The following is a 14,217-nucleotide window of genomic DNA, read 5'->3' as shown; positions in this document are numbered from 1 at the left end:
GGGGATGCTTCCAGGCAGCACGAGTGGTGTTGCGTCCTCCCAGATCTCGACGGACAGCGGAGCTGCAGTACAGCACGCCGGTGGGCAGCGGAGCTGCTGTTGCGACGAGGCATCTCTCCTCAACTCCGGTGCAATGAAGCTTCACCACGTCGCCGGTGCTGCCACGCCAAGCTTCACCGGAGCCGCCGGTGCTTCACTGGAGCTCTGCCGGAGTTGCATTGGAGCTTCACCGGAGCCCCCGGTGCTGCATCGGAGCTCTGCCGGAGTTGCATTGGAGCTTCGCCGGAGCCGCCGGTGCTGCGTTGGAGCTCTGCCAGAGTTGCATTGGAGCTTCGCCGGACGCCGTCGGTGCTGCGTTGGAGCTTCGTCGGACGCCGTCGGTGCTGCGCTGGAGCTTCACCGGACGCCGGTGGTGCGCCATGACGAGCTGCAGTGCAGCTTTTGCCGGGGTGCAGCGGTGCTGTGTCGAAGCAGTAGCGTGCTTTACTGCTCCCGTGACTTTGTTATCATCGAACGGTTACCAGGGCGCTGATCGGACGGCTGCCTAGCCGGATGATTTCTCTAAGAAATCATCTTTATAGCAATCGCCTTTTTTTACAATGTATAACATTTTTTTGAAACTATCAATTTTTTTAAACACATAATTTTTTATATGTCACATATTAACAAAATTATTTGGTGTAACATATGTATTTAGTTTTTCTAAGATATAAACAAAAGTAAAAGGAAAAAAATACACACATGATGGCAGCATGACGTCAACATGGCAAAACACATGGTTATGGTGCCGGCTCACTACCGACTCTCTGTAGCGACACGGTCTCGTGTCTCGCAGCAACCTAGATATAGACTCGCCTAGAGGCTAGGCCCCTCGTGGGGCTATCCATTGATTAGGTGCACATTTTACTTGTGAAAATCCGACACCCACGAATGATTGATTTATGAAACCTTTCATAAATTCTCTCCTCCCCACCTACGAATTCAACCGGGATGGGCCTCTGCCGCTAATCCCGCCCCAATTGATTTGTTCCACATCAGCCCGTAAGATGAATTACGTAGAAAATGTACATAGATTTAGCACAGGCGCCCCTATGTCTCGCTTAACGTGAGGCGCAGGGAACTCTCGTGTGAAGGCAATCACAAGATGATCCGGTCGAGGCGTGCGGGAGGCACAACCTAATTGTTGTTGTGTTTTTTTTGCATGTTTTTTGTTGTTGTTTTTTGCTTTCTTTTCTTTTACTTTTGTTTATACTTCCAAATGCTCTAAATAAATATATTAAAAACACTTTACATAAAACATTTGAAAAAAATGTTAACCAAGCGTTTGAAAAAAGTTAAATCTGTATAGAGAAAATGTTTTTTTAACACAGTACAGACGCAAACGCTCATATACATGCTCATACACTCACCCATATGAACGCACACACGCACACCCTATCCCTATGAACATCTTCGAAAGACTGAGCCAGCATATCATCTTGAAATTTACGAAGTCACCATAGGCACCTCGTCGTCGACGGAAACGTCTCTTCACACTGAATGTGCATCGCCGGAAAATCATGAAATAAATCTAGGAATAAATGCGAGCATCAGGACTTGAATCCTGGTGGGCTGAGGATACCACAGTTCTTCTTAACCATCCAACCGCAGGTTGGTTCGCTATAGAGAAAATGTTTCTCATGTGTAAGAAAAAATGTATACAAAAAATATACAATGTGCTAAAAAGGTTGATCATGTATTTATAAAATATTAACCAAGCATTTTAAGAAAAAATGTTAAACAAGTATTTGAAAAATATTAATCAAGATTTTTTAAAATGTTAAGTGTGTACGTATTTTTTGACCATATATTCGAAAAATGTTAATATTATATTTAAAAATATTTATAAATCATTTTTAAAATGTGATAAAAAGTCTTGACCATGTATTCAAACAATGTTAATCTTGTACTTGAAAAATGTTTACCAAACATTTGCAAAAATGTTAAATGTGTAAACCCACCGACCTAACCCATCTAGTGGGCTAGGTCTGTGAAAGTACCAGCGGCCGAGCGGAAATGTACATCATCGTAAGCCCACCTAACCCAAGCCCACACTACGGCCCACCAGCGACGCGGAACTCGCCGACCCAAACCCGCAGCAAAGCCAGTCACGCAAATCGCGGTCCCGTGCAGCCGCCGTGGCCCTCCTCTCCTGTGGCCGCCGCTGCCGTGCACCACCGCCGCCGCCGCCAGCGCAACCAGGGCAACCCTATCAGCCATTGCGCCGACAGTCACAGCACACCCTAGAATTCACCATCCCGCCGCCGCATGCGCTAGCCCGGGACCTAGCCTGCTCGCGGATCCCTCGTCGCTTCGCCCGACGCGACCCGCGATGCATCGCGCCATGCGGCTGCGCTGCCTCCTGTGCCCTCCGCCGTCTTGCGGTACCGTGCCCCTCGCCACCCCCGCGACCGTCGGCGGTGGCGCCGGGAGATTTGGCGCGCCCGACGGGGCACGGAGGCTGGGTGCGCCGCGCCTGCCCTTCGGCGAAGGGGGGCGGCTCTGCCGGTTCTACAGCTCGAAGGAGGGTGTCGGGAGCGCGGAGACGGCTGCGGGGAGTGGCGGCGGCGGCAGCAACCAGCAGGAGCACGCGCGGCTCGGGGAGAAGGACCAACAGGAGTGGCTTAACGGCGAGCGGTTCGTCACCGGCTGCAAGAGGCGGGAGTCGCCGTTCCTCACCAAACGGGAGCGCTTCCGCAACGAGTTTCTGCGCCGCGCCGTGCCTTGGGAGAAGAGCAGCCTCACGTGGAGCAACTTACCGTACTACGTCGAGTAAGCACTATGGAACGCAACGCACACCACCTGCTTGGCGTTTTTCCTCCCTAGCGTGGACTAACTCAGTTGCATTTCACCACCTCTCCTTTGTGTTGCAAGTAAGAATGCGAAGCAGCTGCTGACCGAGTGTGTGGCATCACACCTGCGGAACAAGGATGCTACTTTGGAGTACGGTTCTCGGCTGCAGTCGTCCGGTGGGAGGATATTGCTCCAGAGCTTGTCAGGTGTTGTGCAGGAAGGATGACAATTTCTTCCAAATGTGTGCCATTCTGCTTGCGTGGATGATGAGATTTTACATTTATTGCAGGAACTGAGCTTTACCGGGAGAGATTGGTAAGAGCGATTGCTCACGAGTTACGCGTACCATTGTTGGTTCTGGACAGCAGTGTTCTAGCTCCATATGTAAGTTAATCTTTGCCTATTTTAAAAGCTTAAGACTGCAGTTTTGTGGGCAAACCTAATGGCTCACCTTGTAGGATAATGGTGAAGATTGTTCAGAGAGTGAGGAAGAGAATGGTCAACCGGAGTCAGAAGATGAAGGCTCAGAATCAGAAGGGGAAGATGAAGATTATAATGAAGCTAAGTCTGGTGAAAGTGACGACGACGAAGTTGGCAAATCAGTGGAGAACCTCAAGAAGTTAGTTCCGCGCACTCTTGAGGAATTTGCCAAGGTGTTTATTTCTGTTATGCTGCCAAATCATATAGTATTAAAACATGACATTTGATAATGCCTGCCATCTTGCTCTTTTATTTTATTTGAATATACTGAGCGATGTACCTTTAGGCCTCCTTTGGTTTGGAGGAATTTTGTAGGAATTTCATAGGGTAGGATTTTTATAGGAAAAATTCCTATAGAGCTCTTTGGTTTGTAGGAATGGAATCCTATTCCTATGGAGGAACTCTTCCTATCCTTCACATTTCATAGGAAAATAAACATTAGCCTAGACTCAATGGAAAAAATCCTATAATGTGAAACAAAGGACATCTCCTTTCCTATTCCTACTCGTAGGATTTGAGATGCATGTCATCTCATTTCCTATGACTTTTCTATTCCTATAATTTTCCTACTCTATGAACCAAAGGAGGCCTTACTTTGTATCTATAACAATCTATTTAAAAAATCAGTGGTGGACGACCTACAAACAAAGAGTTTTTTGCTGCAAAATAGTAAATAGTATAAAAGGCTTAATGTTGATATTAGTGTCTTGTAGTAAATTTCTGATTAGCGATTTTGCGTCTAATAGTGTCAGTCTCATGTGATGGTCTTGTTTCCATCTTTTCTACTGAAATGCTAATTAATGTTGAACCCGTTTTCCTCCTTTCTTGTGTTTGCTTCTCATTCTGGCTTACAACTTATACCTTGAGTTCTTGTCTTAGGGAGTTGTTAGTGCGCAAGAAAATTCTTCAGCAGCAGAAGAATCCACCGCTGAGTCGCCTGAAGAAGAGAAAAGGCCTCTCCAAAAAGGTACATAACTAAGTTTTTTTTTTCTTGAGTGGTTTCCCCAATGTTGGCTGCAGATTAGATAACATTGTTAATCATGACACTGATAATTGGTCTTATTTTAGTAAGTAGCCACTTCCCCCCTTGGTGGAACGAACCTACCTATTGCCTGTGGAAGTTACAGGCTAAGCTCTGCCGTAGGTTAATATGTCATGTTATGGGAATTAACTCAGGTCTAATTGCTTGTTAAGTACATGCCCATCTGATAAGATTCAATCCCTTCATCTTGAATTATCACATTCTGTTTTCTGTGTGTACAATGTTCTGCATTAGATAAATGGTTGTCAGCCAGATCGTGAACAATGTATATAGCCAGTTGCATTCTAGTGTTATTCACTTATTCTTTGTCAAGGTAAACCGAAGCTTCACTAGCTACAAAACACTTGAATCATCAACTTCTCTACACAAACAACTTTCCTCCAAAGTTTAAGACATGTTTGGTTCAGAGACTAAATTTGCCAACATTTGCTACACTTTCTTGCCATACATGGCTAAGGTTTGGCAATCAAAATTGACGCTACACTTTAGGCAATCTTGCCACATTTTTCTGAGTCAATGACACGTGGGGTCTAGATTGCATGAAAAGAATCTTGCCACAAGTGTGGCAGCAAATTAAACAGGGGACTAACTCAGTCAAACTTGCCTAACTTGTGTTGTGGCAGCCTTAGTATACCAACCAAACACGCCTTTAGCTCTTTGTATTGACAAGAAGTTCAGTACTCCAGCTATTTTATGAGAATGAGGTCAATATAATTCAGCTATACCACTTGCTTAAGTTTCATAGGATTGTACCTATTGGTGAATATGAAATTCAGGCTGGACCATTTTAATACGTACCGTACTCTGTATGAAGACATCACCTACTTTCCTCATCACTGTTTCAGGTGATAGGGTGAAGTATGTTGGAGAGTCAGTGCTTGTTGAAGCAGATCACAGGTACTTGTTGGTAGTTCTGCTCTCCTTTTGGTTTAAGCCACTTTTATCATGATATTTCTTCCTTTGCATTGCACTTCTTTCAACTTATTAGACTCATGTATTGTACATCACTTGATTTGCTACTTTTAAGGCTAAGCAATACATGTGCCTTTTAGCTGACCATGGCATCATGCATGGATTGATGCATCCATGCACAGACCATCACATGACTGCTATGTGTTATATGATGTGATGAGTTTCACCATGAAGTTCACATATTGTTAGTCCATTCATGTTGTTGGTTGTCTCACGGTAGGACTGGCCACCTGGGTACTTGCTGATCCAGGTGTATGCATAGTTGCATGTTTGTTCATTTGAGTTCTTGTGTGTGTGTTGTTAGTTCTCTCTGCATGCATGCTTTTGCATTAGTAATGCTGGCGAGGTTGGTGCCTGGTGTCGGGAGGGCATGTAGCACATGTTTGCAGTGTTCATTCTCTGTCATCTAACGTAGCTACGGACCGTCTTACTAATTGAGCTTCTTTTACTTATCATGATGCATATCATCTCTCATATCACAGGGTCATTTTGGGGAAAATACCAACTCAAGAGGGAGCAGCAGAAGCCTTTACCTTTATTAGCGGCAGGTGGGTGGATAAATCTTTTCTCGAATAGATTAAGAAGGCTTGTCTGCATGCCTTATTTCATGTCTGTCTGCATCTTTAGCTTTTCATGCCTTTGGATAGTTGTTATCTACTCCCTCCGTTCCTAAATCTAAGTCTTTCTAGACATTTCAAATGGACTACAACATACCGATGTATGTAGACATATTTTAGAACGTAGATTCACTCATTTTGCTTCGCATGTAGTCACTTGTTGGAATCTCTAAACAGACTTATATTTAGGAACGGAGGGAGTATATGGGTAGATCTAATTTTTGAAGTTTCTCATTTCAACAATATGGGTCAAGAAAAATCTTGTGTTGGAACCATATGTTGTTCGTGGGCATATTCGGAAACTTCTGCAAGTTCTGTTGAATGCTTTGCTGTGCTTATACATATAATTTATGCGTCTTTAGTTTGATTTTTACTATGCTTCTGTTCATCTCAGTAGTCCACGTCGGCATTGTTTCTGATGAATAATGATTTGGTTTCACATTTTTATGTCTTACGATATTGTAAGCTTATCGCTGAACATTCTTAAAATTCACTATTTCCTTATGATTTTTTTTATAATTCAACATTTTTTGAACTGTTAAAATCGCAGAACTTTATCAAATGGACAGCGTGGAGAGATATACGAGATCAATGGTGATCAAGTGGCTGTTTTATTTCACCCTCCTGAGGAGAAGCTGGATGATGGTAAAAATAATGAAGCTAACAAAGAGCAAGATGCTAAACCATCAGTTTGCTGGGTTGACAGTATGTTTCTATTCTGAAGCATCCATATCTACATTCAGCTTGGATACTCTGCAATTTTAAGAAAGATCTTGTTTTGTAATTTTTAGCTCAGGATATTGTGCTTGACCATGACACTGAGGCGGAAGATTGGCATATCGCGATGGAAGCATTTTGTGAGGTAATTTCACACAATATCTTTTGTATGGAACGTTTTTTTCTTGACATTTCTTGTCTTTGTGCATGCATACATTTGAATAGCTTTGACCACCATTCTATGCTGGGTACACTTGGTGTTATGCTTGCGTGCTGCAATTGCAGTGACCATTCCATCTGGTCTGCTCAGTAAACTTACCTCTTCTGGATTCCCTTTGCTTGTACAAATAGGCACTGCCATCTCTTCAACCAGCCATTGTTTACTTTCCGGACAGTTCACAATGGCTTTCTAGGGCAGTTCCAAGATCAAATCGCAGAGAGTTTATCGAAAAGGTAGAGGAAATGTTTGACCAGCTTAATGGACCTTTAGTGTTGATATGTGGGCAGAACATACTCGAGGCAGCACCCAAGGATAAAGATCCAGTAAGCAATAGAAACTCATCTAGTCGCATTCTCACCTTCTTGCATTCTATTATATATATTTCTTTTCTTACTTTTGTTATGAATAAATACAGAAGGCGCTGATGTTTCACAATCTCTCTCGCCTGTCTCCACTGGTAATTTCTTGCTAATCTATTCAAGAATATGTGTTTGTTTCATGGTTTCTCTCTGTTATAACTGATTGAGAAAACATCCTCATTCTCCCATCTAGCTTTTTAATTGTCTCTTGTGCTCATCTAGCCATCTAGGTATTAGTTATGGCACAGTATGTGGCTAGTTTATTGCATCTATGAGGTCTTCAAGCTGAAGAGACCTGCAAAAGTATCATGCTATTTTTCCTTGCTCTTTTGTATCCTCATTTGGCCGTTCCCTCATTTGTTTTGTGTTACCAGTGGTGGGTAACTCTGGGAGTGAAAGAAACTTTAGCATTGAAAACATGTATATATTGCTTAACCTAACCTGCTAAATATTCCCATGAGCTCTGTTCATTGTGCTCATCCCACATTATTAGCATAGAGTAAGGGATAGGTTTGATATAGCTGGATAAGTTAGCAGTTGACCGCTTGGTATGCTAGCTTGCGTGACCTCACATCATTTTTATTTTTGAAGAAAATTCAAAAGCAATCCCATATATGCTTAGTCCCTGTGCCAGATCAAGGTGAGAGTAAGTGCAACATTATAAGCCTGCTAGCAAGCAAGGCCTGGCCAGACCAGGTTGGCCGGCCTTACCAGGTGCCCAACTCCAGACAGGTCTGGCAAAGACTGCCTGGTGGCAGGTTGCTGTTATTGTACTGCACTGCACTAAACTGTAGGTAGTTGCATAGAACGATTAACAAATCTACAGTTGGTTGCAGAGAATTGTTATCAAATCTAGTTGGTTGCAGAGAATAATTATCAAATCTAGTAAAATATTGCTGTCACAACTATCAGAAGAGTCTTGCCGTAAGTTTATATGTCAAAAACTAGCATAATGGAAGTGCTTTTATGAAGCCACCATGATTTAAATGCACCCTCCAAAATCGGCAATGCTTTTCATTGTTAAAACATAATTGGGTCATTCTCTGCCTTGTTGCATGATGTTCTGCAGTCGAATTTACATTGTTCCTGTGAGCTACTTTTCTTTGCAATAATGTCTTGGAGAGTTGGTTTCATTTATGGTGGGATTGCCATAGCAATGGCTAAAAATTTATACTTGGTTGAAATTTGTATTTTTCAGACATCATCCTTGAAGAGGCTGGTAGGGGGACTACAAGGGCGGAAGCCTTCAAAGTCCAATGGCATAACGAAACTCTTCGGAAATAAATTCTATATTCCTTTACCAAAGGTAAGTTTACACCATTTTAGTCTCCAAAAGTACTATTATGTTATTCAGTGTTGATTGCACTCTCCTGCTGATCTGAAAACGTACAAACTACAAGCCCTCCTAGTTTGGACGATGCTGTTATCTTTACAGCTGTGTGATACTTCTTTTTATGTTCAGGATGATGAGCAACTGAGAGTTTTCAATAACCAGATTGCAGAGGACAAAAAAATAATCGTTTCAAGGCATAACCTTGTAGAATTGCACAAGGTATTGGAAGAGCTATTTGAGCTCTAATCAGTAGATTTAGTCAATTGCTTTTCATTTCCATTACTTGACCAGTTGACCTACATATGACAACGACTGATTCGCTTCCCCAAGTGCTTGCGTGTAAGTTCTGACATGTAAATGCAGGTGCTTGAAGATCATGGGCTATCATGTGAAAATCTGTTGCATGTGAAGTTAGAGAGCATTATTCTGACGAAGCAAAGTAAGTCTGCTAACCGGACCCATATTATGATGCATATCCCCTTTTCCTGAATCATGGTTGCCAGTGCTGCTTATGTGCGAATAGATCATATCAAAGTTTGGATTAAACAATGTCCGGCTTCAAGTTTATTGGTGCACATGATTATTGTTCTGGTGTTTGGGTGGCATACTAGCATGCATTTTCATTTATTGATCCTACGGTAGTTCTAACTCAACATTGCTATTCTTGTTAAGGAACCTTTGTTTGCACTGTGCATATTGATCCCAGTTGAACTGCAACTGGAGTACATGACCAGTGCTCAGTCCGTGCGCATGGGCCCAAAATTTTGAAGTTGCATCACCTTATGATTGGCATTATAAGCTAAATAAAATTAATACTCCCTTGTAATGAATGTAACACCTCTCACCTGTCTTAAGTACAACCTTTTATTTCAGCTTATAGATTCCTCTAGTCTGCTCTGGACTTTCTCTTTCTCTGCCTTCCTTTTCCCTACGAATCCCCCATATTCCTACCATATCCCCCCGTTCCTCTCCAGCTGACCGCTGGCGTAGCTAACGGCATGGGGTCTACTTTGTATACAGTTTTACTAGTTGATCTAGTTTTTAGGCTACTGGTTTTTGTGTTCGAGGTTACTCCTCCCAGTGTGGAGTTGTTTTTCCCTTGTTGATTTTAGTGTTTATCATCATAGCTCGGCACCTTTGGATCTAGGCAGCGACATGGGTTAATAATCCACAGGCGTCAACTTCTCTGTCTGTTTCTCCTTCCTTCGTTCTTTAGTTGAATTCTAGATCTGAACTACCTAGGGTTTACACTGGATGCTCCTTACCATCTTCAATCATCAATCTCTGGTCACTGTGGTTGGAGTCCCCAACATCATCGGTATACAATGGTGTAGGATGCAGCTGCATGGCATGCCACCTTGTTTACACGACTTGTCGTTGGCGATCACCAAAGTTCCTCCATCAGTCCTAAATGGCAATCGGGCCAAGGAGACCCTCTCCTCATTTCTCAATCCTTACTTGCTGAAATGCTGCAGTTGCTAGATCCAACCACAATATCGTGGTCAACAAGCTGCAACAGCCATCCCTTGCCAGATGTATCCTCGAAATATGTTTGTATTTGTTTTCTCGTTGCTGCAGGTGCTTGTGGGTGTATGACTGCATGGTGATGAACTTTTATCACACCATCAAAGAACTTAAAGCGTCATAAGTTTGAGCAGGACAGTTACTCGCTGCATGCATTTGTAATTTTGTATGTGGATGCAGGAGCGGAGAAGGTCATTGGATGGGCTAGAAGTCACTATTTGTCGTCAGCGATTAATCCTTCCATAAAGGGTGACAAGCTAGTCATTCCCCGTGAGAGGTGTTCCCTCAGTTGTCTGGGCATTCAGTTGTATCTATGGCTGGGCACTGACTGTTGATATCTTTTCTTCTTTGATTGAAGTCTGGACCTAGCAATCGAGAGGCTAAGGGAGCTGGAGGCTTCAACTAAGTCACTCTCTGAAAACATGAAGGTAATTTAAGTTGTTTGGTTGTTCCTTGGAGTTAACCATGCCTGTTCTTATGTAGCAAGATTATGCTGTGATGATGTCCAACCTCAAAGAGTGTCTTGCTGCAGATGTTGGCAAAAGATGAATTTGAGCGCAATTTCATATCAGCAGTTGTACCTCCCCATGAAATTGGAGTTAAATTTGAAGATATTGGCGCTCTTGAGGATGTCAAGAAGACACTGGATGAACTTGTTACTCTTCCAATGAGGAGACCAGAGCTTTTCTCGCGTGGGAACTTGCTAAGGGTAATAATGCTTTCCGTTTGCATTTTCATATGTACCTGTAGCATTTTGGGCTTCATAATACCGAATCTGACCCCTTGTTCCATATGGGCTTACAAACTACTGTGACTGCCAATTTATAGCCAGGGAACATTGAATTAGTATCCCAACACAGAAAGAACCTTAGTTTTATCTTTAATTCCTAACTTCTAAATAAAAAAGGTACTTGTGATTTTCATGGGGTGTTTGGTGCTATGCCTCTGTTAGTTTGTTTAGTGCTCAACTAATACTCAATGTTACCCGATGTTGTTTTATAATAGTTAATGATTATGGAGATTTTAGCGGAGAGGTTTTCCTGTGGATGTCTACTAAAGCAGAGAAAAGAAAGTCCTAAACGTGCATAATTGGTCCTCTAGTCTAGTGAGTTGGAATTTTTTTAGTGAGCCAGCACTAGCATTGCAAGTCTGCAGTAGATGAAACAATGGATCGGGTTGCTATCCTTAACCAAGCCTCAGGCTAGAGGGTTTTCCTTTTTCCTACAGTAATTTCATCCCTGATATCCGATACCATTAACAGTAAATATTACATGCTTATAACTTCATGCTTTAGGGATTCAGGATAAATTGCTGTAGCTGTACTAATGTGATGCCATTTTATGCCATACAACACGACTCAACTTCATAAATCAAGTTCCTCCATGCAAAAACACTGCTAGAATTCTTACAGCACTTCCTATAAAATAAGAATATCTCTGAAGAAACGTCTAAATCTTAGTTTGCTTTCTTAGATGTGTACTTCTGTATGCATATCTTTATGCTTTTCATAGTTGTATGTTTAACATGATGTATCTGTATGGACCTTTGTTCAGCCTTGCAAAGGAATATTGCTTTTTGGGCCTCCTGGAACTGGAAAAACTCTTTTGGCAAAGGCACTTGCGACAGAAGCTGGAGCAAATTTTATCAGCATAACTGGTTCTAGTCTCACGTCGAAGGTAAATTTATTTGAATTCGGCGTATAGGAGTTATATTATGTGACAACTGAATGGAATGTTAATGATGAATCGCTTCTATATTACCTGAAGAGTCCGTTCTCCTATTCGACCATATCCTGCACCATTTTTATGTTTTTTCAGTTCACAAAAAATTGTGTGGTTAGCTCCCTCGGCCCCTCCTGTATCAAATGTACTGTTAGTTGCGGACTGATGGCAGCATACCTGAAGCAACCAGAACACTTCGTTGGATGTGTAATACAGCAATACTGGACATTATCTTTGTAAACAAAGACTGGCAGTAACCATTTATGGTTTTGTCAGATTGCACTAGTCTGCCACCTTTCCATGTAATATGCTGGTACTAAAGTGATAGTCAAATCTCTCTATTCAGCACTGCATTGATCTACAGTTTCTCCCCGCTGCGAGTGCGGCCTGCTGCTTTACATGAAACAGTGAAGCCAAATATCGAAGTTCATCTCTTGTGTGAATTTTCTTTTCCTGGAATGTATCCATTATTTGACAACTTTAATTCACTTCCATCATTTTCTGTCAACAGTGGTTTGGAGACGGTGAGAAGCTCACCAAAGCCCTTTTCTCGTTTGCAAGTCGGCTAGCTCCTGTTATCATATTTGTGGATGAGGTGAGTTTTCATTTGATCAAACATACTGAAGTAGGTGTTTTATATTCAGGACGGCATCCTTATCATTTTGACAGGTCATGCGGAATCTCCTGACCCATACAATTTTGATTTGCTAATGGTAGGTTGACAGCTTACTTGGTGCAAGGGGTGGTGCAATGGAGCATGAAGCAACGAGAAGGATGCGCAATGAATTTATGGCAGCTTGGGATGGTCTAAGGTCCAAAGACAGTCAAAGGATCCTTATTCTTGGTGCAACAAACCGTCCATTTGATCTAGATGACGCTGTAATACGTCGTTTGCCTAGGAGGTAAAATCTGCATTGATGTGCTTGTGGTGTGCCTGGGAAAATATTATTTTGGCTCGAGTGACTTAAATGTGATGATATGTCAACATGACCTGCAGGATATACGTGGACCTTCCAGATGCGCAGAATAGGATGAAAATTCTCAAGATATTACTTGCCAAAGAAAACATAGAATCTGAATTTGGATTTGACGAACTAGCCGATGCAACAGAAGGTTACTCTGGGAGTGACTTGAAGGTATCATGCTCAAGCCATCCACAGCTGTTCTATTCTTCTCCCTCGCGTACCAAATTATCTGCTGTCCACTTACTTCACCTATGTGTAACTCGTTTGGTGCATTTTCTGCAGAACCTATGCGTAGCTGCAGCATACAGGCCAGTTCATGAACTGCTAGAAGAAGAAAAGAAGGTGGCATTTCCTTGCTTTTAGTATTACTTGTTGCATTCTAAGTTTATTCACCATGGATCTTCCTCTTGATGTCTTTGCTCACCTGGTTGCCACCTTCTCTTAGGGGGCTGTGGGCAGTACGAAAACTTCTTTGAGGTCCTTAAAGTTGGATGACTTTGTCCAAGCGAAAGCCAAGGTAAACAGAAACCAACTGTCTGTTGACTGTGCTGTGCACTCCCGAGGATATTTAACGTTTCATGTTTGATTGTTTTCATTTTTGCTGTGCAGGTGAGCCCATCTGTTGCCTTCGATGCCACAAGCATGAACGAGCTAAGAAAATGGAACGAGCAGTACGGAGAAGGCGGCAGCAGGAGCAAATCGCCATTCGGGTTCGGCAGCTAACATGATTCCGGTAGCAATTTTGCCACACTGTATCGCTTGTAGTACCAATGTGCTTCGATTTAGCCATAGGGAGTCAGATCAGCGATAGCGCTATTCCTTTGAAACTCTGATGTCCACCTTTTGCGGTTTTGCCTGTAGCGTCCACTCTGCTCCTTTCTCCACTTTTCGGTACTCACCTAGAGCCCTATTTGAGCGGTACTACGGTGGCCCTGTTTCGTTGAGAAACACGCCTGACGAACACGGAAGTTTCCTGAGCCTGTGATGGTAGTGATACACGGGGTCGCCCATTTATTTGTGTTGTACACCGTTGCCGCCGAGGCCTGATCAAAATGTAAATAGATCCAGAAATTTTTGCACCCAGAACAGCTGACGGTGTACGTCTGTAAAATAAACCACATATTCTGTTGCTTCGTTTCAACTGTTTATTTTTTTCCTGACTGGATAATGATTTCTGCACAAGTGTCTGCTTAAGGGTAAGCCAAACGTGCTTTTATTTCTTCTGTTCCACATTTATATTGCCTCTGCTGCTGCTGTCGCTTCTTAACCGCCTGGGTACGTTGTTTCGGCTCGGTTCTACGCCGGGCAAGAGATGGCGCTTGGTACGTTTGTCCCTTCCTGGTTCCTGTCTTTAACCGGCAAATAGTGTAGCTCCTCCTATATTTTTCAAAATTTTCGTCGTAGTACGCTAACTTGACCTAAGTCGGGGATCGCA

The 14,217-nt window shown here is 42.7% G+C and overlaps 1 protein-coding gene across 2 annotated transcripts; it reads left to right on the top strand.

Moving 5' to 3' along the window:
- The first annotated feature begins 2,165 nt into the window (after positions 1–2,165).
- LOC119328837 lies at positions 2,166–13,998 on the top strand. 2 transcript variants are annotated; one of them, XM_037601834.1, is made up of 25 exons: positions 2,166–2,811; positions 2,914–3,038; positions 3,122–3,216; positions 3,291–3,485; positions 4,192–4,279; positions 5,200–5,251; positions 5,809–5,874; positions 6,494–6,648; positions 6,735–6,805; positions 7,012–7,203; positions 7,296–7,337; positions 8,438–8,545; positions 8,702–8,791; positions 8,936–9,011; positions 10,277–10,373; positions 10,455–10,524; positions 10,629–10,805; positions 11,650–11,772; positions 12,329–12,412; positions 12,535–12,719; positions 12,815–12,953; positions 13,065–13,124; positions 13,228–13,299; positions 13,392–13,515; positions 13,644–13,998. In XM_037601834.1, exons 1-24 carry the CDS (start codon positions 2,372–2,374, stop codon positions 13,503–13,505), a joined length of 2,916 nt encoding a protein of 971 aa, XP_037457731.1. In that variant the 5' UTR covers positions 2,166–2,371; the 3' UTR covers positions 13,506–13,515; positions 13,644–13,998. The 2 variants fall into 2 exon arrangements, with proteins under 2 accessions (XP_037457731.1, XP_037457730.1); XM_037601833.1 differs by having other exon boundaries at positions 13,392–13,998.
- Positions 13,999–14,217: the final 219 nt, after the last annotated feature.

The sequence above is a fragment of the Triticum dicoccoides genome, chromosome 7A (assembly GCF_002162155.2).
Source record: "Triticum dicoccoides isolate Atlit2015 ecotype Zavitan chromosome 7A, WEW_v2.0, whole genome shotgun sequence".
NCBI lineage: Eukaryota > Viridiplantae > Streptophyta > Magnoliopsida > Poales > Poaceae > Triticum > Triticum dicoccoides.
This window is presented reverse-complemented; position numbering and strand designations above follow the sequence as displayed.